The sequence below is a fragment of the Lepisosteus platostomus genome, chromosome 3, assembly GCF_059453375.1.
Source record: "Lepisosteus platostomus isolate fLepPlt1 chromosome 3, fLepPlt1.hap1, whole genome shotgun sequence".
Taxonomy (NCBI): Eukaryota; Metazoa; Chordata; class Actinopteri; order Semionotiformes; family Lepisosteidae; genus Lepisosteus; species Lepisosteus platostomus.
In genome coordinates this window covers 51,661,973-51,689,064 of record NC_142613.1, presented here as the reverse complement: position 1 = coordinate 51,689,064, position 27,092 = coordinate 51,661,973, and the positions used below count along the sequence as shown (strand labels likewise).

The window sequence follows — 27,092 nt, the reverse complement described above, 5'->3', positions numbered from 1 at the left end:
ACACGGGGAGAACATACAAACTCCTCACAGACAGCACCCCAGGAGCTGAGCCCAGGGTCCCAGTGCTGTGAGGCAGCAAAGCTATCCAAATTATGTCATTTCCGGCTGTCAATATTCATCAATAGATCAGACACATTTTTTGGAGCTAAACTGGAATTTGTACATTCTGATAGTCTGAAAGTCTTACAAATTTTGAAAGTTTGACAAAAAATTGTAAAGTAAGGCCTGGCAAAATGTAACATAAGATACATATGCACCATAGGCATAATCGCAAGCCTCTTTATATCTAGTCGATCCATGATCTTCCAGTCCGCCTGTGCTCGTTAGAGAATACTTTGTGCACTGCAGTATGCAACAAGCTTTGCTTTACTCCCGCCACCTAGTGGCCACGGTTGGAAATAAGAAAAAGTACTTGAAATAAACATTCGCAAGAAATCGAAAAATGTGTATTATCAACACAAGTGATTAAAAGACGTATTTATTGTAACATGTAAGGTTTTTGTCCAGATTTATTTTACATAATTAATGCCTAATCATTTAATTTTTTTGTCTTCCATGGATGTTTTCATGGAAATTATTCTGAATTTTAAATGCGAGAACGTGTCACATACTTTATCTTCGTATTGTTTCGTCGGGACAAAGACTGTTCGGCACCACAGAAGCTTGCAGATGGATTAACACTGCGCTCACGAAATTCCTTCGGGGGGGGTAATCTGTTGATTCTCACATCGGGGTGCCCATGGATCAGCTGTGGTATCCTGGCGGCCAGTACGTGTTGAAGACAGAGAAATGAACCTGCGTTGAGCACTAGCGTATCCGCGCCGGCTTCACGGCAACAGCCGTGTCCAGACAGAGGGGTTGTGAATAAATTCAGTTTCCCCGCTCACCGCTCTCTTTCTCCGGCTCAGATCATTCGGGTCCTGCTGAGGCAGAACCCGTCTGAGCTCCTGGGACACAGGGGCTGGTTGTTTTCAAGTCTGTGTGCTTGTCATTTGGGGGGGTAGTTCGCTCTTATTCTGAATTGGGAAGAATGACGCCATCTGGAATTTAGCTGTGACTCAACTGGGAAACCTCTGGTACCATTTACCAGTGTGAGTGAAAACCGAATCACTGAGTCGTGCTCAGACCTCACGTGGTATCGCGCCCCACCGTGCCCGGGAAAGGTTCAAGAAGCCTCTGAAGGCTGTAGTAGAATTTACCCTCGCGTCTGACTGCTGGCGGGCTGGTAATGACGTCAGAGGCGAGTGAAAGAGAGTGTGGTATCAGGGGGGTAGTATTTTAAGTGTGGAAGGGGCAACGGCGACCTTAAAATGGTGTGAATGGAAACAGGGCTGCCAGTACACGAACACTCACATAGTGTACGTCTGTGCACCAGGGGCGTTCAGGTAACTCATAAGAAACGATAGTGACAATAAGGAATCAATGGGCTCCACGCAATCAAGAGGTGTCGACAAGAGATGTCGTGTAAAACAACACGGGGAGGTGTGAATGCTAAGCAGATCTTTGATGAGATGCAAATGAGATCTGGAGTTAACAACGCGATCCATCGATTAATCGATAGAGAAATAGATCGGTGTTTAAACGGCTGATGCAAATGTAAGGAACATAACTTTCAAGGCGAGCTTTCTGCGACTCCGTGAAGAGGTGCATTCCATTATTACGTGAAATAACGTGCAGAGGGCTGCCGTAGCGCGCTCGGCACTGCGTGTGTCTTTCTGTGTGTGTGTGTGCAGGGGTGGCTGGCAGACACCCGCTTTCGGATCATGAGGGCTCCGAGGCTCGACTTCCACACGCTGACTAAACGACTTGTTAATTTTCTACTACGGCGCAGCGAGGCTGACACGAGGAGCCACTGACGGGCGCGAGGAGGGACTGGGCGAGCATATCAAGCAGCGCGTTGCCACGAGCGGATCGATAGCAGGGACACGCGCGGCACGCGGCGGGGGTCAGAACTTCCAGCAAGAAGGATGCAACTTGCCCGCCGTCGGAAAGGGAGCGTGGCCGCAGTCAGCGCTACCGGCGACACGAAAGTGAGCCAAAGACAATAAAAAACAAACACACAGCAGGAATAAGAATCCGCGCTCCCTGCCTGCTCCCGGATCTCGGCTTGGCTTTCTCGCTGTCTTTGTGTGAGAGGGAAGGAGAGGAGAAGAGAGAGAGAGAGAGGGAAAAATCAAAGCGGAATCTCAACTCGATACCATGACGAGGAAGGGACTGTATTTCTTTCTCCTGACAGCCGTTTTTCTGAGTGAACCGCGATGCTCCCTCTTGAAGACCTCAACGGGAGCCCCCCTCAGCCCCGTCCTCATCCATAGCAGCGGGGAAGCCGGCGGCAAAAGGGACAACAACCAGACCTACTTCTCCAGACTCAAGAGGAAAACCCTGTCCGTGGATTTTGCCATCCCGTCTCTCTTCCGGACCTACCTGTCTGAGTTGATAAAGCGCCCGCTGAACGGCGAGTGTCTGGAGCACGACGTGTGCTACACCGTGCGCTCCAACTTGCGGCTGCACTGCGCTCCCTTGCAGAAAACCGTCTCCAGCTTCCTCGACTCCAAGTTGAGGGCGCCGGAGAGCGCCGAGACGCAGGCGGACAACTCCTCAGACCCCGGGCAGCTGCCCTACACACGCCGGCGGCCGCTGTCCAGGGTGCTGAACCTGGGACTCAGCAAAGTCAGCCGGAAATCGAACCAAGTCGTCATAGAGATCGGCGAGAAGGTGGTGCGGGCGGGCTGCGGCGGGCTTCGAGCCGAGGAGGACGGCCCGTCGGTCCCCCTGGAAATGGACCTGAGCCGGATGTTGGAGTGGTGGCTGGGGGCCGAAGGGGGCAGGCTAAGGGTCCGACTCATGCCCGAGCGGAGAGCGCAGATTCCGGGCAGAGAGGAGAGCTACTCTGCCGCTATCAGGGCGGCGGATCCCCGCCTCATTCTTCAGATCGCCTCCCGAGGTAAGAGCGTACCGCGCCGCCGGCCGGTCTCTGCGGAGCGCACGGCTCCGGGTCTGGACGCGGGGCTGCCGGCGTGTGTGGAGCCGCACAGAGTGAAGTCAGGCAGGACCGCTTTCCAAACTAACGGCTCACCCCCAGAAGGTTACATACAGGCTGTGTTTGTGGGGTATTCTGTGCTCACGGAAAAGGAGTGTTTGGGAAACTCGGCTGGTAACACTGTCCTGACGCGCCACATTCAGGGATAAGAGCGGCAGTATCTGGGAACGTGCTGTCGGAGACGAGATTTCCTATTCTAGTCTATATTCCCACCTCTTGTTCCGAGCCCTTTTGCTCACATGTGTGTTAGGCAGAGTGGTGGCACTGTAACCTCAGTTTGTGGGAATGCACGGCCCTCGCTGTCTCCGCACCTGCGACACGTATCATTGTGATTTGAAAATGGTAATACAATCACATCCCTGTCCTGGGGTAAAAAAAAAAAAAAGAAAAGAGACGCACACACCCAGTGTTAGGAAGTGGGAAATAGTCATTTTTAACGAAATCGCTTCGCGATGTCGTTTCTTAATCGCCTCATTTCAAGACGCGAGTTGCGCTAATAGCGATCGCTGTTGCTGCAGACTCTTCTGAAATTATTTCCCGGCCGTCGCTGCTGGGGCCCCTCTGGGAGGGTAGCTGAGAATTTGCAGACCGGGGTGTAACACTGGAATTCAAAGTTGGGGGAGCAGGTCCTGCAGTGACAATTACAATAGCTCACCTGCGCTGGTCGCTTATCTTGCCTTGTGTTTTACAGTAGCTGTTGCTTCTCAGAGTTTCCTGGGACGCTGTCCCTGTCCAGTGGACTAGTGTAGGTGATCAATCGGGTGGATTTATTGCTGCCTAGGCTTGGCTAATACAGTATATTGCCTGAAGTTGCCTTCAGAAGTTATGGAGAACCACTGTTGTCTGAAACACTGGGCCTTTGGAGCTGTTTCCTTATAACTCTCGAATCTTTCACTGTGGGTTCGGCCATTGCATACTGTACATATTCTAAATACAAGGTATGGTGTTGACACAACTGAAGAGAAGTTTGGTATATTTTAGCTTCTCAGAGGTTTTGTTCGGTGCATAATTGGAAGCACACACTATAATATTGAAGCTCCTTTGGGTACAGAAATGATCTTCCTGGATTCTCTGTGACAGGAAAAGCAGCGCATTATTTCCACTTAAGTGCTGCACAGTTACTGCAGGAGAATTCTTTAAAATCACAGACGCGAGGCATTGTCAATCACCGCTGCAGTAAACTCTTACCAGAGCCGATGACTGTAATTACTGTTCGGCAAATGTCACCTATCAGATATGTGAGATTTCTCTGTTCTCAAGGACGTCTTATTTAATACAAATAAGTGGATTCAGGAGCAATTTGTGTTGGCTCTTTAGCTCTTTTCATATTTCTGCTTCTATTAGTATCTTATCATTTTTCATATTTCTAGTACATCACAGTAAAAAAAAAAAATGGATGTCTTTTTCCTGTTATCCAAACGGTTTTCTACTGTGATGGCTCACTTGGAAAGACAGATACCCATGCATGTGTTTAAAATAATGTGGGCCTAATTCCTAATTATGTAAGCCTTCTCTAATTAGTGCACAGTACGGTCTCTGTGTGTCTCCCAGGTGGGGCTGCACTGTGATGTGGGTCTCCTCCTGTATGTGAGGCTCTTTGGCATCCTTTAGGAAGAATCTTTTTCTATAGAATGATTTCTACATGAGGAGTTTTATATGGAAAGGTGCTATATAAATGCGAGGATCTTTTTTATATACTGTGTATAGTACTACATAGGGGGTATTGTGGCTTCTTGATCAATGTTTTAAGCCCTTTTGGAAAGCTCAGGTTGTGTGAAAACGATCAGATTTGTTTTCAGTTTGCTCTTTCATGTTCCTGAGTCAAACTCCACTCCACACACTAGTGAAATGGGTTTTCTTGATCTCAGCTTGGCTCACTCTGCAAAGCTGCTACTCTTTCATGTGATACTGAATCAGAAGGAAAAGTTAAGAGCTGATACGCAGCCAGATTTGCCCATCATGTCACCCCTACTAGGAGGGAAATGTCTGGAAGGCAGAGTGGTCAGGGCCAGCTCTAAGACAAATACTGTACAAGGTCTGCAGTGGGACAACACGGGGTGCTTAATCAACAGCAGAGCTGTTGGGTGTCTGTCCATCACAGGGTGCTTAATCAACAGCAGAGCTGCTGGGTCTACAGTATGTCCATCACAGGGTACTCAATCAACAGCAGAGCTGCTCAGCGTGTGTCCATCACAGGGTACTTAATCAACAGCAGAGCTACTTGAGGACCACATTGTAGTTCCCACTTCCTGGCCACAAGTCGTGAGGCTCAGCTGAGCTTTTAATTAAAGAGCAGTAATATTTTAAAATATATTCACTTAATTGCAGCAGTTCAACTGTTTTCTCTGTTTCCCCCAAAGACTGTGGCTGTAGAGGGAGAGATCTGAGGATTTACTGGCCTAATATGATTAAAAGGGCTCCTTAATCAACGGCTTAAGACTTGTGAAAAAAACAAACCTCTGCTGTTCCATTTATGCAAGAAAAAAGTCATAGTAATTAAAAGAGAGTTCAGGTGGATGGAACACAAAGCATTTTCAGGACTGAAAGTGAGTACCCTTGAGTTTACAGATCTTAGATGTGCCCACTAGGATGTTGTTATTAAAAGGTGTAATGTGAATAAAACTGTGTCAGTGGGCGAGTTTCAGGAAGGACGGGCACAGTCTCCTTCAGCTCCTAACAGCTCGCCATGAAGTATTGGCTCAAGGGGAACAGTTTGGCAGTTTATTTTCTTTTCTCAGGGACAAAGACCTGAATCTTCCCATGCTTAAATTTAAATCGTCTACTTCTAAGAGACTGGGATAAAAAGCTATTCATTAACCTATTAAGGATTTTCTTAAAGTAAAATGTCATGCACAGTAGAGGTTAAGAGGGTTACAGTACACTCACAGAGAGACAGGAAGGAATCAGGTGGCCCTGCTGGTCTAATTAGGACACAGATCTGAGGGCTGGAGCTTCTGAAGGCTCCTGTACAACCAAAGGACTTCAGCAGTGGACCTGAGCAGCTCTCACCTGGGTGGTAATTGGCCCTGTCGCAGGTTCAGCATCTGAACTCAAATTCAGACTCTAAAGAGTTTCACCGGTGTGACTGGTGACTTACGGCTTTGTTAAAGCCATAACAATTAGTGAGCATTTGCAAACGTTCAAGACAATCACACAAGCTTATTATTAGACAGTCTCACTGTCCCCCAGGCTGTGACAGAAGATCACACACTGGGCTGCAGCTCTAATATTTAACATGTTTATATGAGTTTCTTCCCTTGTGGAGACTGTCAGGTGTGGGAACTCTGGAATTTGATTGGTTATTTAAGGGAAGAGTGTTTAACTGATCGTGGAGCGATTCCACTGTTGAGAAAGTGTCTCTGCTCCTCCTGGCAGTGGGAGCACAGCCTGCCCTTTCTGGGCAACCAGGTCTGTGTCTAGTTTCTCTGTCCAGGCTGTAGTCACTGAGCCTGTCCTCTCTGGGCAGCCAGGTCTGTCTGTGTCCAGTTTCTACGTCCAGGCTGTGGTCACTGAGCCTGTCCTCTCTGGGCAGCCAGGTCTGTCTGTGTCCAGTTTCTACGTCCAGGCTGTGGTCACTGAGCCTGTCCTCTCTGGGCAGCCAGGTCTGTCTGTGTCCAGTTTCTACGTCCAGGCTGTGGTCACTGAGCCTGTCCTCTCTGGACAGCCAGGTCTGCCTGTATCCAGTTTTTGTGTCCAAATTGTGGTCACAGAGCCTGTACTTCGTCAGGGTCTGTTCTCTTACTATCTCTCACCCTGGCCAGCGTGTATTGTCTTTCTGGGGCTGAGAGCATCTTTTCACTAATCCACACTGGATACTCTAATGTATCAGTAAGTTTTTACACTTGATTCCATGATTAAATATCAAGATGAGACACATTGAAACTGTATTTGGATTTTATATCCCTAACAAATGTGCATTGTTTTTCTGTCTGTCCGTTTCAGGCATATTTATTAAATTGGTTTCCTGAGTGGGGTGAGGTGATGACATTCATTATCAGCTTGCTAATTAATTTCCTTTCTTACAGAGTGTTCCATTTTAATACTTAACCAATCTGCAGACGTCCCAGGCAGAAAAGTGAAAAAAGCACATATAAAAGCAAACCGAAAACTGTATCTTAGAAAATGTTTTGCATATTTTAGAAATTTCAACCTATACTCTTACGACAGCTAACTGCCCTTTCTTTAAACCAAAGAATCAAAGTGGAACACAGTCTGCAAAGTGTGACACACAGCCAGTTGATTGCAGATGTTTATTTACACAGCTGAATTGCTGCACAAAGTCTTGCTTTCAGTTACCTTTTTTGGAAACACAGGGAAGTCCAAATCCTATGTTAGTTCTCCTGTTATACACACTGTGTTTTGGACAGAAGCACAGACGGATATGCATGCACACATATATTCTGCACATGTGCATTTATAATTGTGAACAGCACTCATTTCTCTACACAAAGGGTTGTGGGGGTGTGGAACAAGCTGCCCAGCCATGTGGCTGAGGCTGATACCCTGGTTTCTCTGAAGACACAGCTGGATGAGATCCTGGGATCAATTAACTACTAACTCCCAGGCCGGCCAGTTGGGCTGAAAGGCTCCCCTCCTTTGTAACCTTTCTTCTGTTCATTTCTTGTGCTGCGATGTTATCTGGTGCTGGAAGCTGCCAGGGCTCTGCTGTAGCTTTTTCTTGAAGGGCAAACTGCTGCAGCCTCAGTGGAGGCAGAGCAGGAGAGCGCAGGGAGTGATTAATAATGCGCTTGGCCTGAGCTGCCTGTCTGACTTGTCGCTGGGCTCATTCCGCCTGCTGGACTCTCCTGTTTGCTCTCCCTATCTCTCATCAGGGCTCTTGCTCAGAAGGCAAAACTAATAAAACAGCAGTGACCTTCTTTCTGACAGAAGTGCCTGACACAAATGTTAGCTCTGATAGAAGCTTTGCTAGGTTATCACACATTGCTAATCATGTGTTGTTGGAGACTTTTTTTATCACTAAATGCACCTGCAGTGCACAATGCAGGCTTAGCGCATTAGAGGAGAATGGTTCGGGTCGGTCAGGAACATTATAGTCCTCAATAGACATTAGGAATACTTCAGTGCTTTGGTAGATTTCGTGATGCAAAATATATCAAATTTTGCATCTGATGTATTTTATTTCCTAACAGATGACTACTGCAAGAACTGAATCCATTTCAGCCTGAATGTGGCTGGACGGTCTGTTGCAGACTCCTGCAACTCTTTGGGTAAAGAACGGCATCCTGTTCTCCATTTTAAATGCATTTTCACACAATTTCCACTTCTGTCCTATGGTTCCTCTTTCACTGTTCATTCTGAAGTAACCCTCTGGTTTAACTTTTGTTTAACTGTTGACTTTTGTCTGAGAAACTTCAAAACTTGTATCAGTCTCCTCACAGTCTTCTCTGTTCAAGACTAAAGAGACTCAGTTCCTTCAGCCTGTCAGTGTAGGACAGTCCCTTAATACTTGTATCAGGTCTCCTCACAGTCTTCTGTGTTCAAGACTAAAGAGACTCAGTTTCTTCAGCCTGTCAGTGTAGGACACTCCCTTAAGCCCTGGAGTGTGCTGTATGATTGTCACGCAGAGTGTGCACTAGAGAGGCCCAGGAAAGAAGTGGACATGCTGGGTCATGGTCTGTGGGGCTCACCTGAGCACTGCCCTGCTGCAGTAACCAGGCCTACTCCGAGAGCTCTGCCCCCTAGAGGAGGAGAAGAACACTGCAGCGATCTTTCTCTCCTCTGCGGCCCCAATTCATTTGGGATTCCGCTTCTCGACAGCTGTTACTAAGGTCTCCCTGTAAACTCTGTTTTTAAAATGACCGTGGTTGCATGTGGCCCTTCAGACCAGCTGTTCTGTCTTCATCTTCCTGCTTGTCAGTGGAAAGGCCTCAGGCTTGGTTCCAATTTGTTTCCCGCATTTTCATTGCCACACAACGTTCAAGGCAGGAATTCGGACTTCATTCAGAAGTCGAATGTTTGCTAATATCTATCATACAGACACAATTTCACACTGCAGATTGACAGCTTGGCTGTTCCAGAGCTCGGGAAATGAGTCTGCAGTGTTTACGATGTGCTTCATATCCAAGAGTGCTGCTGTGGCAGCCATTCTGTTTTTTATTACTATTATTACATTTCCAGTCAATTATCTATATTTGAGCATTTCCCTTTCTAAGCAGAGAGCAAATCCCAGCAGCAGGAGCATTGCATAAGTGAAAAGAATTTTAAAAATAAATAAATCTCAGAATTGCCCACGCATCAGAGGGATGTATTGTTTGATCGCCGAAAAAATTAAAATCCAGTAGAGTTGTGGTGACTTGTGGAACAAGCGAGTATTTCAAGGTGGCCTCATCTTGCTAAAAGGGATTTTGTTTTTGTTGCCCTCGTCTTACAAGGCTGGAAGTTTTTTAAGATATTTTCCAGGTGCCTCAGCTGTGCTGGATTCACGAACCTGTGATAATGAGTGCAATTGTACCTGTTTACACCCCGCAGGTAAAGATTCCTCACCTGCGTCAGCTGAACAGGTGTTCAGCAAAACCATGAGAGAACACTTAAGCTTTGTGGACAAAGCTCAGGTGTCTACTAGTTCAGCTAGGAAATGTCTTTTGCCTGGATAGTATTACCTTCTGTCTGGTTCAAGTGCTTCACCTACAATGGCCATGTTGGAAGAAATCAGCTATTTCATTTTTATTTAAGTAAAATCACACAGATTACGGTCAGCAGCTATATCACCCTGCAGCTCTCTACTGGCAGCCCACTGAAGCTCAGCAGGTGTGAGCCTGGCCAGTACCTGGATGGGAGACCTCCTGGGAAAAACGAAGGCTGCTGCTGGAAGAGGTGTAAGTGGGACCAGCAGGGGGCGCTCACCCTGCAATCTGTGTGGGTCCTAAGGCCCCATTATAGTGGCGGGGACTCTATACTGTAGTGGGTGCCGTCTTTCGGATGAGACGTTAAACCGAGGTCCTGACTCTCAGTGGTCATTAAAGATCCCCGGGCATTTCTCAAAAAGAGGATGGAGTTATCCCGGTGTCCAGGCCAAATTTCACCCCTCAGCCTCTACTGAGGCCTTCAAATTGTCCCCATGTGTGATTGGCTTGCACTTGCCCTGAGATGGACTGGCGCCCCACCCCTGCCTTGTGCTCGTTGCTTGCTGGGTAGGCACTGGCTTCCCACGACACCGTATGGTGTAAAGCAGTTCGGTAAATGAAATAACATGGCCCATACATTAAGACTTTAGATCAAAGATGTCCAGTCCTGGTCCTGGAGGGTCAGTGTGTCTGCAGGGTGTCCAGTCCTGGAGGGTCAGTGTGTCTGCAGGGTGTCCAGTCCGGGTCCTGGGGGGTCAGTGTGTCTGCAGGGTGTCCAGTCCTGGTCCTGGGGGGTCAGTGTGTCTGCAGGGTGTCCAGTCCTGGTCCTGGAGGGTCAGTGTGTCTTTAGGTCAATGTGTCCCAGTGACTCCCATGGAACCCTGAACTCACTGAGTTGAACACAGAGTGTGTTTTGCAAAACTATGATCAAAGCATAAATAACAGTCATTTTCCTTTTTTGTCACAATACTTTCGGACTCCGTGTCGCTGACTTTATAGTGAGAGAGGCTTTTAGATCCAAAACACAGATGGTGGGGGGGACAAAGCGTCCGACGTTGAATCGGACCTGTTGCCTTTCCCCGGATGGAGATGGGGTCAGAGCTCCCCGCTGGCTGTGGTCTGGAGATGGCCGAGGAGCAGCCAGCGAGGGAGACAGGGAATAACATTAGCAGTAGCACACATGCACCAGGGGACCAGGGATGGGCAATCAATGGCTGTTGACATTTAAACCTTGTATCAGTCAGGTGTTAATGGCAAAATCGATGGGCTCTGAAAGAGCAGCAGGGAGCATTATGCATGCACCTGTTAATAGAGCAGGGATTGTTAGGTGGGGAGAGTTCATGTGGTGTGCGGACCTGTCTGGGGTGGGTTGGTTCAGGGGGGGGATGGGGGGGGCTGAACTGTGTGTGTGTTTGTTCTGATAATGTAGTGGCCTCTGCTGCACACTCCTGATCCCCAGAACTTCGGTCCTGAGCGCTGATCTTCGGGAGTGTTGCTCAGTCGATTGCGGGGTTGCAGAGGCAGTTCTCATTCCTGCTCAGCGTGGGGGTATGATCAGTGCTGGGGTCCAGACTCGGAGAGATGAAGATTGCCTGATGGGTACCAGCGTGAGATGGGCAAGCCAATTAAAACGCGGAGGTATTAAACGGGAGCTGTAGTGCATATTCCCTTTCCTGCAGCTTGAAATCATCTACAGGGCCGTTTGTTTTGAAGGAAACACTGAGCGCCGGCCCGCCCCAGGAGCCCGGAGGCAGGGGCACTGTGCTTCAAGAGGACGTCACAGCGATGCTCAGGCTCTCCCAGTGGAACAGGAGCTGCATTACTCTCAGTTGTTAACTGCTTATTGCTTTGGACTCTCAAAGTCAATTCAGTGCAACACGCTGCCCTTTGTACTTGGCAGGTGGCCACTGGAATTCCTCCTGGCAGTGCGCTCATTGATGCAGCACCGTGGTAAATAATAACCAAGAACCAGCGCCCATAGGTGGCTGCAGGAATAGCCCACTAAACCAGTGTCCAAACACAAGGATAGCAGGGAACAGGAAACACTGTGTGTTTTTATGTACAGTAGTCAAGTGTTTATTGTTAATGAATAGTGTCTAAGCCATCAAAAAAAAGAGAACAGGAAGCACGCATCTGCACACAGAGTGGCGAGGGGAGTGAGCAGCCAAGGCTGTGGGTGTATGTTCACTGTGATCCATTTTATAACAGGCTATGTGAAACTCAGAGGTCAATGCTACAGGCAAGGGGCTAAGCAGCTGTTCACCAAGCTGAAGGGAATATTCTTCTTTCCTAGTTTCTTTCTTCCCAGAATCTTCTTCTTCCCACTTTCCTCGCATGGTCGGTCTCCAGTCTCCAGTCTCCAGTCGTACTGGGCGTGCACTCAGACAGCGCTCAGTCTCAGGGCAGGTTTATGCTTGGCCAGCGGGTGGTGGCTGTGGCGTAGGAGACTGTGAAAGTGACATCACCCCCCCAGGGATGACAAGAGCATGGCCCTGTGCGCAGTGTAGCTCAGGCTCGGGGGAAGGGGTGCCTGAGACAGTAGCAAACAGTGCTTCTTATAACATCACGCTGCGGAGGTCCGTGAGGATAATGGTATGTGTCATGCAGTTACTGTAATCATTATGCAAAGCTCTCATCTGTGTTTCTATTTACTTCCCCTGGTAGGGGAGTCTTGAATTGGCAGACATTTCTAGTAATGTTGTCAGCAAGATGTTTTCAAAGCTTAGATTAGAAAAGTAGCTGGCAATTAATCCCAGCAATTACCCAGGGCTAGCCCCGCTAGCAGCGATTGCCAATTGTTGATTTGCCTTCACTGGGCAGAGATGTCTGGGTTGAGACAGACTGTGGAAAAGACGTGCAGAATCATAAATGACAATAAATGAGGGATTCGCTGAACTTGACACAGTGGGAAGTGTGTGAACGCCATCTGCCTCCTGTTCCAGACGGCAATTCACTATTTTCCAGATCCACAGCAGTACTCCATGACCCGACTGCTCCAAAAAGTGTTTGTTTCTGTTTTTTTTCCCCCATAATATACTTTTCAGTAGTTTGGTTAAAGTCTCATTACTCTGAAACAAGCCATTGAATATATAGGGGTATAGAGTTTTTAACACTTTAGTGTGAGCTCCCCTAGCTAAATGATAGTTTCTTCCCTCCTCATTTACAAACAAGGAATGACCCAGGGAGGCAGCTGCAAGGGTGAAGTTGGGGAAGAGGGAGTGAAGGGAGGAGTTCTAGAAAAGATGTGGGCAGCCAGAGAGTATTTATGAGATTGGAATTTGACTTGATCTTGGCCTTCTGTCAAACAACACCATTTCTTATTCATGTGTGTTTGGTGGTTTTACTCTGCTTTCCAGTGTTTTTAGTATTAGTGCACTGATGCACTAAGATCTTCCCTCTTCAGACCGGATCAGCTGTTCGAGTGATGATTGTTGCTGGATGTTCCAATCACACCGTTTATAGTGTGATCTACCAGCAAGGAACAGAAGCCCAATTTAGACACAAGTGTAAGTTGTATGAAGGTTTTTGCTATCACTACGGTGGCTTGTGGAGGTCATAAGATAAGTTAAGCACAGATCTAGTGCACAGTTTGCATGGACATTTCTTCCGATTCAGGCATCTCTTTAAAATCCAGCCCTGCCTCACCCTGTCCTGAAATCCTTTAGCACAATGACACTGACACTGTAACCTCTGGCTTATTAAACTCAATCAGTAGTGGACTAAATGTGGCTTATCCAGCACAGGAACTTAAGCAAGAGGAGCCGTTCAGCCCAGCCAGCCTGTTTGGTAGTTAGGAGATGATTGACCTCAGGATCTTATCCAGCTCTTTCTCGAGAAAAACCAGGGTATCCTCTTCAACAGCATGGCTAGATAGCTTGTACCACACTCCCACAACCCGATAAGTAAAGCTTTGCCACCAGTTCTGAGTTTTAAGATCTAAGGAAACATCTACGATATTTCTTAAGCCTTGAGCCTAGGGATGTACAGTATCTGGCTGCTCTTCTCTGAAGTGAGAAGCAGTTTATTTTCCATAGCAAAGCGACCGACATTGTACACACTATTCTAAATGATGCCCTCCTTGTGCATTGAGCAATTGTAACAGAGTAGCTGTGAGTGTGGTTTCACTAGATTATCAATAAAGGTCTAACTTTGTGGGGCGATGCTGTCAAGCTCACAAGATTGGGAAAGTAAGGGGTGTACCATCAGTACCATCATTTGTGCACGTAACAATATTTAAATTGTATTACTAGTAAGCCATCCTAGGGCTATGAATCAAGTTTGTTTGTTGCATATGGTTGATTATCAGTCATTCCACAAGGTGGAAGTGACTATGTCTAACTTTCTAAAACAATTGTTAGTTGCTGTTGGGTATGATCTGTGTGCCACCAAAACAAAACTACTCCAACTCTTTCACTCTTGTTTCTGCAGCACGCGACTGTGAATGCAGAGTTCCTCTGAGTTCTGTTTTCTCAGTCTTTTTCTGCCTGCCAGTTAATTAAGAAAGAAGAGATGAGCCAGTCATTGTGTCATCTTTAATACCATCACACATCATGCAGAGTGCACATTCAATTTTGAATATATTCTACAATGTATCAACCAGAATCCTACACAATATTCTAAATGAGGGCTTACTAGTGTGTTATACAATTTTGGCATAACATCCCTTAATTTAAATTTTACACTTTTAACTATATATTGTGACATTGGTGGCCTTTTTAATTCTTTCCCACATGCTCTTCAATATGTTACTAAAGTCTCTTTTTCATAAGTAGCCTCTTCTAGCTCAGCATTTCCCAATTTGTATTTCTAGTTTGTGTTTTTACTAGCTGCATGCAAAACCCTGCACTTGTCTATATTAAACATCATCTGTCAGCTGTTTGTCTAGTTATGAGTTGTATCCAAATGTATCTATCACCTAATTTGCCTAAATCTAAAACACAATGTGTTTTTATAACCCATGTTTTATACCCGTATGAAACAGTCTTGTGCAAAAGCCAAGTCCTCAATACGTCTCTCTAAAACTCAAAGTGTCAAGTACAATAAAGAACCTCTCTCCTCTCTCCTGCAAAGCCTGAATCACCTTCCTAGTGTATGGATTAAATTATCAGAGCTTTAAAAATACTAGGGGACAGATCACTTGCATGTTGAATCATAGACATTAAAATGAATATTTTGTGCCCTGGAGCCTTCTAAGCGCTGCCTGGTTTATTGCCATCTTGAATTAATATTAATACCAAGCCTCTTTTGAAAAAGATCTGCTGCGATCTCAAAAAAGCCATTTTTTTCCTGCTCCTGATTTCTGACAGGCTCGTGCCCACAGCAATGTAATTGATTGAATTTATTTTCTAATTTGTCTTTCTCGGTCTCTCGTACTGCTGTTGTGTGTTTTCCTCTGACTTCAAGTGCCGTTGTGCTATCTCACAATGCAGATCAATTAGCACGCTGCCTACACAGCGGACAGACACTGGATTTCAGCCCAGACTCAGACTGGAGTTTATGTAGAAAGGCATTAAAGTGCTCCGTGACAGCCCCCTCCTTTTAACACGGTGCCTCAAGGGAACTGAACACATAAAAACCCACAATGGATGATACTAGATAGTGGCAAAGACTTATCACAAAGATCGTGCCATGAATACACAACACGACACAGCACAGCACATCAGAACACAACACAACACAGCACAACACAGCATAGCACAGCACAACACAGCAGAACACAGCACAGCTGAACACAACACAACACAACACAGCATAGAACAGCACAGCACAGTACATCAGAACACAACACAACACAGCTTAGCACAACACAACACATCAGAACACAACACAGCACAACACAGCATAGCACAGCACAACACAGCAGAACACAGCACAGCTGAACACAACACAACACAGCATAGCAAAGCACGGTACATCAGAACACAACACAACACAGCACAACACAGCTTAGCACAACACAACACAACACAGCAGGACACAGCACAGCATAGCACAGCACAGTACAGCACAACACAATACAGCATAACACAGCATACAGTAGCATAGCACAATACAGCACAACACAGCACAACATAGGACAATGCAACACAATACACAAAACACAACACAACACAACACAACACAGCACAGCACAGCACAACACAACACAGAACAGCAGAATACAGCACAGCACAATACAAGTTAGTGTTGTGAGATCACGTTCAAGGAAGCCGGTAAAGGCGGCTGCGGCTCAGCTGTGAGGGACATTTCAGCGCCAGTGAGTCCAGGGTGTCACTCTCGTCAGTGTGTAAAGACTGGCCCAGAACATTGTCCTTGAATTTAGGACGAACACTAGGCTGATCGAGTCCTTGATATTTCTTCATGTTTAAAAAGATTTAGTGGCCAACAGCATGTTTATTCTAAGTCTTTGCCAGGCCTGATAATCCTAGTGACACTACCACAGCAATTGCATTAAGCATTTTGACATCTGCTCGTGAACTAGTAGATTGTGTGGAATTTAAACGCAGAATATACTCCTAAAAATAATAAAGACTAATAGTGTACAAGAATATTAAAATTCATAAATATACAGTGCCTTTTGTGTAGATTTTGTCTGGGTTTTAGAAAACCCATTTGTCTTGGTTTTCATTTGTAATTGCTTTGTAGAATAAGCTTTTGGTTTACCCTTTGAGGTTGTGTGTTACAGTGTGTAAATAAAGGTGCAATAAATGTAATGTGTCTTGATTCCAGGTTGTTAGCCCACAAAGTCTGTTACTTTGGAAATGGTGTAGACTTTCTATAGGCACTGTATACACAGGTATCTGTATATAGTACACTGTATTTTACAGTGTTCATTTTAGATCAGTCCCTTTTCCAGCACCTCAGAACAGCCTCTGTGCCTTTTAATAGTAAAGACTCCAATTTAAACCACTGAGGTTACTCAGGATGTGTAACTGGAAGGTTGTGGGCTTAAATCTTGAACTGTCCGGGCTGTGGACTCAGTAGCAGAAGATTGTGGATTTGAATCCTAGATGAGATTCGCTGCTGCTGAACCTCTGAGCCAGGTACCGTACTTCACCTGACACGCTCCAGTAACATACTGTACCCTGCTGTAGATATGGGCTCCAGTGCAGGGCACAGGAAAGGGTACAAACCAGAGGGGTAGTTAGTAGCTTGTTAATCCCAGGATCTTCTCCAGTTGTGTCGTAATGGAAGCTTTGTGTAAAGACCTTCTTTCTTTTCACAGTTTATAATGAACCAACACGCAGTTGGAGTGTTCTTTGCTTTGGATAAAAGCGTAAGCCCATTAAAATAGTAATTAGTGACACTGCTGTTGTACCCCTGAACACGGTATTTCACTCACATGACATTTCATGTAGACAAGTGCATGGATTTGCATGCAGGCAGGAAAACCCATAAATTATAAAATACAAAATAGGAAACACTGAACAATAAGAGGCTACTTATGAGAAGGACTTCTGCATTTATGTTAACACATCATCTACATCTCCTAGCCAATGTGGGGAAGCAATTAAAGAGGCAAACATATTATTAGGCTATATAGTTAAAAGTGAAGAATTGAAATGAAAGAGTGTTCAGTTACACTTGTATAGACCACTAGAAAAACCACAATGAGACTACTGTGTGAAATGTTAGTCCCCATGCTATAAAAAAAGAAATTACTGCTTTGTAATCAATCCAAAGCAACCAGATACTGTATATACTTGGGCTTAAGGGACTGCCCTACACTGACAGACTGAAGGAGTGAGTCTCTTTAGTCTTGAACAGAGAAGACTGTGAGGAGACCTGATACAAGTATTGAAAATTCTCAGACAAAAGTCAACCCAGCTCGTTTCTTCAGAATTAACGGTGAAACAAGAACCAGAGGACACAGGTGGAACCTGTGAGGAAATGCACTGAAAGCTAAGGACAGGCAGCACCTCTTTACACAGAGAGTTGCAGGGGTGTTGAACAGGCTGCCCAGCCATTTTGCTGATGCTGTTACCCTGGTTTCCCTCAAGAAACAGCTGGGTGGGATCCTGAGATCAAGAGACAGTGCGAAGGGCCGAATAGCTGCTCTTTTCTGTAAGCTCTCCGTTCTTCTGAAGTCCGCTGTCCATCTGGGCTCGAGTGTTGTGGCGCCTGAGGCTGTGGGACACCCCCAGCCCCTGAGCCAGTGCGGGTCACACTGGAGTGCTGCTGTGCTGCACCAGGGCAGAAGCTGGAGATGTGAAATGTCATCGGGCCATGGTGGCGAGAGGTGGAAAATGACTATCTGCGCTCCGCGGCATGCTGCCAGCCGGATGAGCTACAGACAAGCCCCGCAGTCTGCAAGAGGATTCAGAAAGGACTCTGTGGCATTTAAACAAAACATCAAGCAAGATCGGGAAAGAAAGAAAAATGAAAAACAGGCCTGTTGTCCTCACAGGTGGATTTATTCAGCTGTGGGTGAGCAAATGTTATTGTAAATAGAAGCCAAGCATATTGCTTACTGTAGCTGAAATTCATTGAGCACAAGCAGCCCAGGAGAAGAATGCACTCCAGCAGCCGCACAGTCAGATAATCAATGTGTTTTCCTGGAATATACAGTAACACACACACAGGGATTGAATTCATTATTGCACACTGCCCAGGGAGCACAAGGAAAACCCATCCATCGCCTATCGCAAACCTGATGTTCCGAAACCTGGGCACGAAGCAGGACTGCCTGCTGGGGGGATGCCAGTCCCTCAGCAAGCACATATTCACAGGGAGCAGGTGCGCTGTGGAGCTGAACCTGAGGGCTGTGAGGTAGCAGCCATACCCAGCACGACTGCGTGCTGCCCACCACTGAAATTACAGCCTGTACTGGTATTGATAATGGGATCAGTGGTGATGGCAGCAGTAGTACTGGTTATAGAGTATCAGTGGTGATGACTGCAGCCGTAGTACTGGTTATAGAGTATCAGTGGTGATGACAGCAGTAGTACTGGTTATAGAGTATCAGTGGTGATGACAGCAGTAGTACTGGTTATAGAGTATCAGTGGTGATGACAGCAGTAGTACTGGTTATAGAGTCTCAGTGGTGATGACAGCAGTAGTACTGGTTATAGAGTCTCAGTGGTGATGACAGCAGTAGTACTGGTTATAGAGTCTCAGTGGTGATGACAGCAGTAGTACTGGTTATAGAGTATCAGTGGTGATGACAGCAGTAGTACTGGTTATAGAGTCTCAGTGGTGATGACAGCAGTAGTACTGGTTATAGAGTATCATTGGTAGTAGCAAGCAATTAATGTCAGGATTGGCTTTTAAACAAACTCCTACCTGAGTGACCATAACAGCCACATTTTCGCAGTTCAGGCATTCATGTATGAATTCAAATCAAGTATTTGAATTCAAATACTTACTAGGCTCCAAAGAGTTTTATAGACAACTGTACCTTTAATGCAATGCATGATTTGAGTTATCAACTGTCCTTAGGAAACACCCTGTGTGTGTCTAATTAAGTTAATTGCTTAATTAATAACTAAGGATGGAAGAAAAACAGAAGACATCGGGGCCACCAGGAACTAAGATTGACATCCCTTGTTTTTACACACCTGTTTAAGATCTGCAATCACTCTGTTGCTTTGACTTCATCTCCTCTTAATTAATTGAATTAATCATGTGGTAAGGGCTGTGCTAGAGTGAAAAACAAAAACAATGGTGCCAGTCCCGACCAGAGTTACCTACTGATGTTGGACGTGTCAGTGCCTGAACTGGGGCACAAATATATTGTCACATATTCAAGGTTATAGTGTTAATGCTTAATTACGCCATGGAATGTGTGGAATAATTACTGGAATATGTTAAGTTAGATGTGCAACTCTGTATCATCTACCAAACAGCCTGCCTCCAGGTCTGTTAAAGTGAGATAAGAACCGACTATGTAAAAACAACAGTAATTGGTTCGCTCCTAACGAGGTCGTTAAGAAAAGAAGTGATCAAAGAACAGGTCGAAAACCAGCTGAGCCTGAAGCACACTAACCTGTCGTGAATTACATGAGGCTATACTGCATAAAACCGTTCGGAAATCCCAGCAGAGTGTGTTTCCTCTAGGCTAGTCCACACTGCATCGCTGTGTGTACTGAGCTCAGTAAAGGCTGGACCTGCACACAGTTGTCTCCTGTATTAACTGCAGCTACAGTATACTGCATAAAACAGTTTGGAAACCCCAGCAATGTCCGTCCTCTAGGCCAGTCCACACTGCATGGCTGTGTGTACTGAGCTCAGTAAAGGCTGGACCTGCACAGGGCTGTCTTCTGCTCTTCTGGAGGATGTCCCACAACAGTGGGTCACCAGGAAAAAACCCTGCGGCAAAGCTGGCATCTGTGCTAGTGATCCTGCACTGATGTCCACTCACGGCCGCTGCTCCCCGTCTGGCTGTCCAGTAGTGTGGAGGCCTGTCATAAGGGGTGACGGACTGCCTGGCACACTGGGACTCTGAGCGAGACCACTTGCCATCTCTCCAGCAGCGCTGTCAGAGAGCATGCGTCAGATTCCCGTCTTCGTTTTTTGTCAAACCGCGGGCAGGAGAACCTTGAAACCTGCTTCTCTTTTTCTCCTGACATGAAGTAAATAGACAGCATGAGATCCCAGCTTCAATCTTACCAGCGCAGACCGCGTGAGTGGAGATCAGAGCACATTCAAGGGCAACAGCCTGCTTGTACTTACAGAAGATAAGTATTTCCCAGCAGCACTTGCCCAGGGGAAACCTCACCTTACATGAGACTGCTCCCTGGTGTCCACTTGAGGACAAGACAGGAACAGCCTCTGTCACCCACAGTAGGACCACAGGCGCCTTACTCACGGGCAGAACAGGCCCGTGGAGAAGCGCTCTCGGGGCCGGAGGTGGGTGTCATTTGTACAGAGGAGCAGCGGGCGAAACACAGGGGTGCAGTCTGAGCCACAGCCTGAGCTGGAGGTGAGGAGACTCTCTCTCTCGCAAAAACAACATACAGAACATATAGGGACTTAAAAGACATATACATAGATGAAGATATAGCATACATCTCTAAAGGTCCTGACTCTCTGTGGTCATTAAAAATCCCAGGGTGCTTCTCAAAAAGAGTAGGGGTGTAACCCCAGCGTCCTGGCCAAATTTCCCATTGGCATTTACCAGTTATGGCCTCCTAATAATCCCCATCACTGAACTGGCTTCATTACTCTGCTCTCCTCCCCACTGAGAGCTGGTGTGTGGTGAGTATACTGGTGCACTATGGCTGCTGTCACATCATCCAGGTGGGGCTGCACACTGCTGGTGGTGGAGGGGAGTCCCCATTACCTGTGAAGTGCTTTGATTGGAGTGTCCAGAAAAGCGCTATATAAGTATAAGCAATTATTAATTATTAAATATGCCCTTGTTCTGACACTGTTTTATTTCTTTAAAGGAAACTCAGGAGTTTGTTTAAACTGTGTCTATGGTAGAAAGTATGAGCACAATTGACAAGTGTACATTTGTGGAAATATGGGAGATATAGTATATACTGTATATACAGTATGAAGATATAGGACATATCTCCAAATATGTTCTTGTTCTAACACATTGAAGCCCCAGAGTCTGTCCATGCTGTGTCTAAGGTATAAGAAACACTCAGACATGCCTGTGCTTTAGAGCTGAGGAAGGGCAGGGATAGGGGTAGAGTTCAGGGCCTCAGTGGGATTTAAACTACAGTAGGAATATTTGCAATTAACCAATAAACGCCAACACAGCTCTAGCAGTGATCTGGATACCCCAGCCACAGTGGGATTTAGACTAGGAATGGTTGGATTAACCAATAAATGCCAGCACAGCTATAGCAATGTTTCTCTGGAAAGCCCATTCACAGTGGGATTTAAACTGCTGTAAGAACGACTGTATTAACATACTATGTGTATGAGTACCTAGCCTGTCCAAGGATTTTGGGAGCCCCAGGAATAGCTAATCTTGTAGACTCAACCAAGGCCTGTAATGCCTTTTAAGACAAAGGATGTCGTCATGGGGACAGAGCTTGTGTTCTAGTTGAAGTCTGTGGTAGCAGAGCTGTGGCCACACTGAAGTCGAGACCTGCAATCAGCAGAGCTAACAGAGCACTGGAGAGGGCCGCAGTAATCACTCCCTGGGGTTGCAGAGATGCGTGTCCGACTCTCGTGGAGAGTAAGCACCTCCGTTGGGTTGGGTAGCGGCAGTAAACAAGACACTTCACTGCAGCTCAAACCAGAGATGTCAGTCAGAAATGTAACTTTTTACCCGAGCAGAATCAGTACAGACAAGCAAAGAAAATTCCGATGTTCACCTGTTCTCTGATTCTGGTGTCAAAAGCGTCTCCCCTTGTTCACATGAAGTTGACTTGGCCTCCACTGCTTGAATCCAGCGCGCAATGGCCCGTGTCGCTGTTGAAGACACCCTCACTGCATCCTGCGGGATACTTGCCCCCAGTGAAAATCCAGGCACTGACAGGCTCCAGAGTCCGGAATCTTGTGCTCCTGTCGTGCACCTCTCGGCTCAGCACGAACGGGGAGACGCTGCCTATGGAGAAACATAGACCTGTGCGGGGGTCTGCCAGCGGAGAAATCCAGTGCTTTGTGGGACTCGTGCTTCTTTCAGGGCTAGCAGAGCTGCACAGATCAGCTGCTTGGTTCTGTGGCTTGAACCTCCCCTGGAGGAGAAAGGCTCAGGCAGACTTCAGCTCTTCATTGAAAGAACAGGTGCCTCTGCTGAGCTCATCTACCACTCTGATTACTGCACACATTCCAGACGGGCCTCAAACACTCCTCCGACTACTGAATGAAGCATGTCAAAGGAGGTGAGTCCTTTTAATTACGCAAAGGTGCAGAGGTTTCTTCAATGATGTGATTGAGGGAATATTAGCATTATTTCATTGAAAACCCTTGTAGTAGTTGATGGGCAATAAATTAAACTTACAGTGTGGATTTGTATTCAACAACTGTGTGCAGCTCTGCAGACAGGGGCTTTTAGCAGAGGGGCTGTCTGGTGTCCTGTAGGTACGAAACACAAGAACGTACGAAAGGCTGCAAGCAGGAGCAGCCGTTTGGCCCATTGAGCCTGTCTGGGAGTCAGTAGCTAATCCATCTCATCCAGCTGTCTCGTTTGGCAGCTTGTTTCACACACCTACAACCTTTTGTGTAAAAAAGTGCCTCGTGCTCTCCGCTCACTTCTCTGTAGTTTCCACTGTGTCCTCTGGCTCATGTTGCAGTGTTCTTCAGAGGAAATAAGTTGGGTTACCTTTACCTGGATTGATTCCAGAGGAGATATATCCTTTCTATAACATGGTGACTTTTTCCTAAAGAGGCCTTACTGGTGTGATAAATATAAGATTTAAGAGACTAAATTAAAAAGATGTACATGCATCCTAGCAATGTGTTTGCATTTTTAAATGACTCCCCACAGCATCTAGAAGATGTAAATGATGCATCATCCTAATCACTTCCAATTTTGGTCTTACAGTTTATGATTTTAAACTGGATACAAAACCCTACACTTGTCTACATGAATTGTCACCTGACCGGTGTTTACCTACAGTAGTCTTGAATTTCAGCTAGATCTTTCTGAATTTCTCTCGCACCTCCTACAGTGTTTGCTCATCCTCCTGGTTTGGCATCCGTCACACAATGGCCTGAGGAAGGCCAAAGTAGGTCCATTTTATAACAGAATGGCTCCAACGCAAAACACTCAAGTAAAATAAGCACAGTTTATTTACAGTGCTCCCAGTCCCCCACACTAGAAAATAAAACCCCAAAAAGAAACCAAACTAATTCTTCAAATGAAGATAAATCCTCCTAATGGCTTTCTCTCTGTTTTCAGTTACACTACCTGACATACCAACCACCAACAACTCCCTCTTAGGCTGAGGAGCCAGCTTAAATAGCTTGTAAGCCCCTCCCCTCTGGAACAAACCATTTCTCCAATTCAATGCATGTTTTTTCCCATCTCCTTAAATAAGCCTTGAGAACAGGGGTTAGGTTTGGTCTTCTGAGGCTACCATAGGCTGACCCACCCTGGAAGTACTGACACAAACAAACGGTGAGTATCATCCATTTTGAGAGCGCTCTCCATTCACACCGCAGTACTCACTCATACCTGTGTTTAAGTATATGAAATTATTATGTTTATGTATGTGAATGTATATGAAATGAAGCAATAGCAGTTATTAGTCAAGCCCTGAGTGTGCACCCTCAGGAACTTATCTAGCAACTGCTCAACAGAAGCTGTATGAATATGTATTTCCTGTACTATCTGTACCTTGTAACAGGCTCCTCTGTCACAGCATCGTTTGCTAACTTGACTAGTTTAGTAACTCTACCAGAATTTAGATCAGTGAAATAAATTAGTAAGTGCAGTGAGTATAATACATATTCCTGCTGTTCTCCACTTACATTAATCCATGTCAGTATTTGCTCCTTATTGATACCCTGTTTTCTATTTAATAACCAATTATCAATCCAAACACTTGTCTCACTGAAAGCCTAAAGTCTGCTATTTGAAAATATATTTTTCATCAAAACCGTTCTGAAAATCTGAATATATCCTGTCAGAAGACCTATGTATGTCCATTACTGGAAGGTGACTAACACAGGGGGTGAGGCTAGTCCTGATATTCAGTTCTACAACTATATCCTGTTTGTTTTCCAAATCACCTCCCATTTGCATTTCCTTGTAATCAATCACAAGGATCACTCTGCTTTGATCACACAGGTTTAATTTCTTGTGTATGGTGCCGTGAGCAATTATAGAAGTACTACACAGGGCTGCTGTAGGTTTGGGGTTAGATGATTGGTTCAGGCTGTGATTAGGATTGGGGTTTTACCATTAGCACTTGTTCTACAGCAGACACTGGTTATTATCACAGTGGTGTCACTCTGTCAGCACTTTTTGATGTTTTGTTTCTGAAGTATTTTTAAATGCTATCTGTTGCTTCTGAGCTAAAGGGTAACCAGAACTGATAGAATTGAAACTGTTGAGTAAATTGGAACTGGGGATTCCAATTAAAATGTTATTTTATTTAAATTAAAAGTTATGTGAAATCCAGGACTTGAACTCAAGCCCACTTGGCTGCAGTTCAAAGCTGATTTATTTTGTTCAGCATTGTGGTGAGAGACCAACCCCTGCTGTTATCTAAAGCCAGTGTCTTCATTAAAAACTTGAAGCTTATTAAGCATGTAATTGCTCTGGGCTGTGGCATGTGGCCTGATGAGTTTTGAAGGTTAGGGGCTGTGTCCCCCTGGGAGGTTGTGGGTTCAAATCCTAAGTGGGGCACAGCTGTGGTTATGTCAAGCACAGTACTTCACTTAGATTGCAGCAAAGTGCTTAGCTGTGTACATGGGCACAAACGTGTGTTGGATAAAAGCATTAACCAAATACTTGCAGCAATAAAGAATCAGAACCTAAACTTATGAATGGATAAGATCTTCCTGTTTGTAGCCATTGTTATTTACAGCACTGCAATATACAGCCCATATACAGCATTCGCATACAGTACTGTGCATCTTTTTAAATTTATGCTCTGGAATACTTAGAAGGAAAATCTAGAGGAAGAACTACCAAGTCAGATGAAGAACGTCATTATTTTTGGTAAGAATTTGTTACGTAGCTGTAGCCAGTAATTTACCTTTGTCTCAAAGAGCAAGACTGAAAGTGCACTGTAAGGTTTTACTGCTGCAGTGGAGATGTGTGAGTATGTAGGGCAGATAGACAGCCATTGGAGACCAGTGTGTGCAGGTCAGAGAGCTGCAGGAGGGGCTCAGGAAATGGGACCTGGAGGCAGGAGGGCCAGCCGGATTTAGAGCCGGAGAGAAACATCGCAGCCTGAAATGGCTGATCTGCAGCCGGTGTAACATGTGGGGCATCCCTGAGGAAACGACATCAGTGTCAGTATCCCGATCCTGCGGGAGGAGGTTCAGGCGCTGGAGATGGACCTGGAGGGACTCGAAGGGCTCCAGGAGACTGATGAACTGACAAAGCCCACATTCAGGCAGGCTGGACCCTGGGCTGTCCGAAAGCCAACAGAGGAACAGACAGAGAGAAGCAGGTCCCGGCAGGCGAGAGGCATTCAATCGCCACCCCCCCCCCGCATCACACTACCGAACACATCACTCCACCTGGAGCGCCTGGAATCAGACGGACAGGGGAACCACTCCAGGGTCACCGATCCAGAACTAACTTCAGTCATGGGTCTTGATTGCCATCGCTGCCAGTGCTGGCAAGCCTGCTGACAGAGCAGTGGGGTCTGTTGGAGACCCCGTGGTCCAGGAATGCTGTCTGTGAGATGTCTTACCTGGAGCTGAGGCTGATCCAGAGGGAACAGGCTCCTGGACAGAGCGGGTGACAGACCTTATGTTGTTGTCTGTGTGGGCACAAGTGATATTGGATTAAACAGCACAATATCCATCCACAACACATTCTGTCAGTTTGGCAAGAAACTGAAGAACAGGAGGAAAGCACTGGACTCTTTCAAGCGCCTGGCGAAGGAGGACATTTACAAGACATGGAGGAGGAGCAGCATGGGGAGCAGAAGAAGGTTCAGCTTTCTGGCCCACTGGACACCCTTCCATGGCAAAGGACATCTATACAGACCCGAGCAGTCACATCTGAGAGAGACACCAGTCGTCTGGGCACAGGAAAAGGAAGGTAAAAAAAGGATCAAAGACCAAGGAGAACCACAAGAAAACTAAAGAAACAAAACAGGTCATTAAAGCTTATACTGTACCTAAATACTAGGAGTATCAGAAACAAATTAGACAGGATAGAGTACAAGTAAAAGCAGAATAATCGAGGGTGCTCGGGCCATGCTACAGACCACGCAATTTTGATGTTTATTACAATTAAACAGTGTGATAAAGTTAAGACTCTATGTGCAAAAGAAGGGGTAGTTTTGATAGGAGACTTCAAATTTCCTCATATTGAGGGGGAAGGACATTTAAGAATATCAGCAGCAGGATCTGCAGTAGTAGACTTGGTTAAACATGACTTTCTTACCCAGGTTGTCAGAGGAGATGTTTGTGTAGGTCTTTTGAGAGAAGCATTTGGGATCATGCCATGGTGTGCATGGAGGTACAGTATACTTTGAAATTGTATGGGTGGGGTCAAATCAAAGCTTGCAATTTCATTGAAGCAGACTTGGAAGGAATACGAAGAGACAATTGTAGAGCAGTAGAACAGGACAGGACAGATGTGGAATGAGTAGAGAATGGATGGCAATAGACTAAAGAGATTCTGCTTGAAACGATTATATGAGGAAACCAGGAAGTGTATCCCGAATGGTTAAACAAATCAACTAGGAACAATATAAAGGAAAAGAACGTACTTTATAAAATTATTTTTAGAAATGAAAAATAATGGAATCTGAATTAAAACAATGAGTTAAATTAATTGCAAACACAATTAAAAAGGGTGTTAGAAAAGCTCGATCTGCAAAGGAGACTTAAACAGCTAATAGAAGATTCTCTCAGGACTATAACAGCAAAAGGACTGT

General features: G+C 45.8%; 1 protein-coding gene across 1 annotated transcript in view; it reads left to right on the top strand.

The window, feature by feature from the left end:
- Window positions 1–1,194: 1,194 nt before the first annotated feature.
- Window positions 1,195–27,092, top strand: part of alk (ALK receptor tyrosine kinase) — a 255,900-nt gene continuing 230,002 nt past the window's right edge. The window contains exon 1 of the mRNA XM_088626040.1: window positions 1,195–2,944. Coding sequence (XP_088482166.1) covers window positions 2,200–2,944 — 745 coding nt within the window. The 5' untranslated portion in view covers window positions 1,195–2,199. The remainder of the gene's footprint in view (window positions 2,945–27,092) is intronic.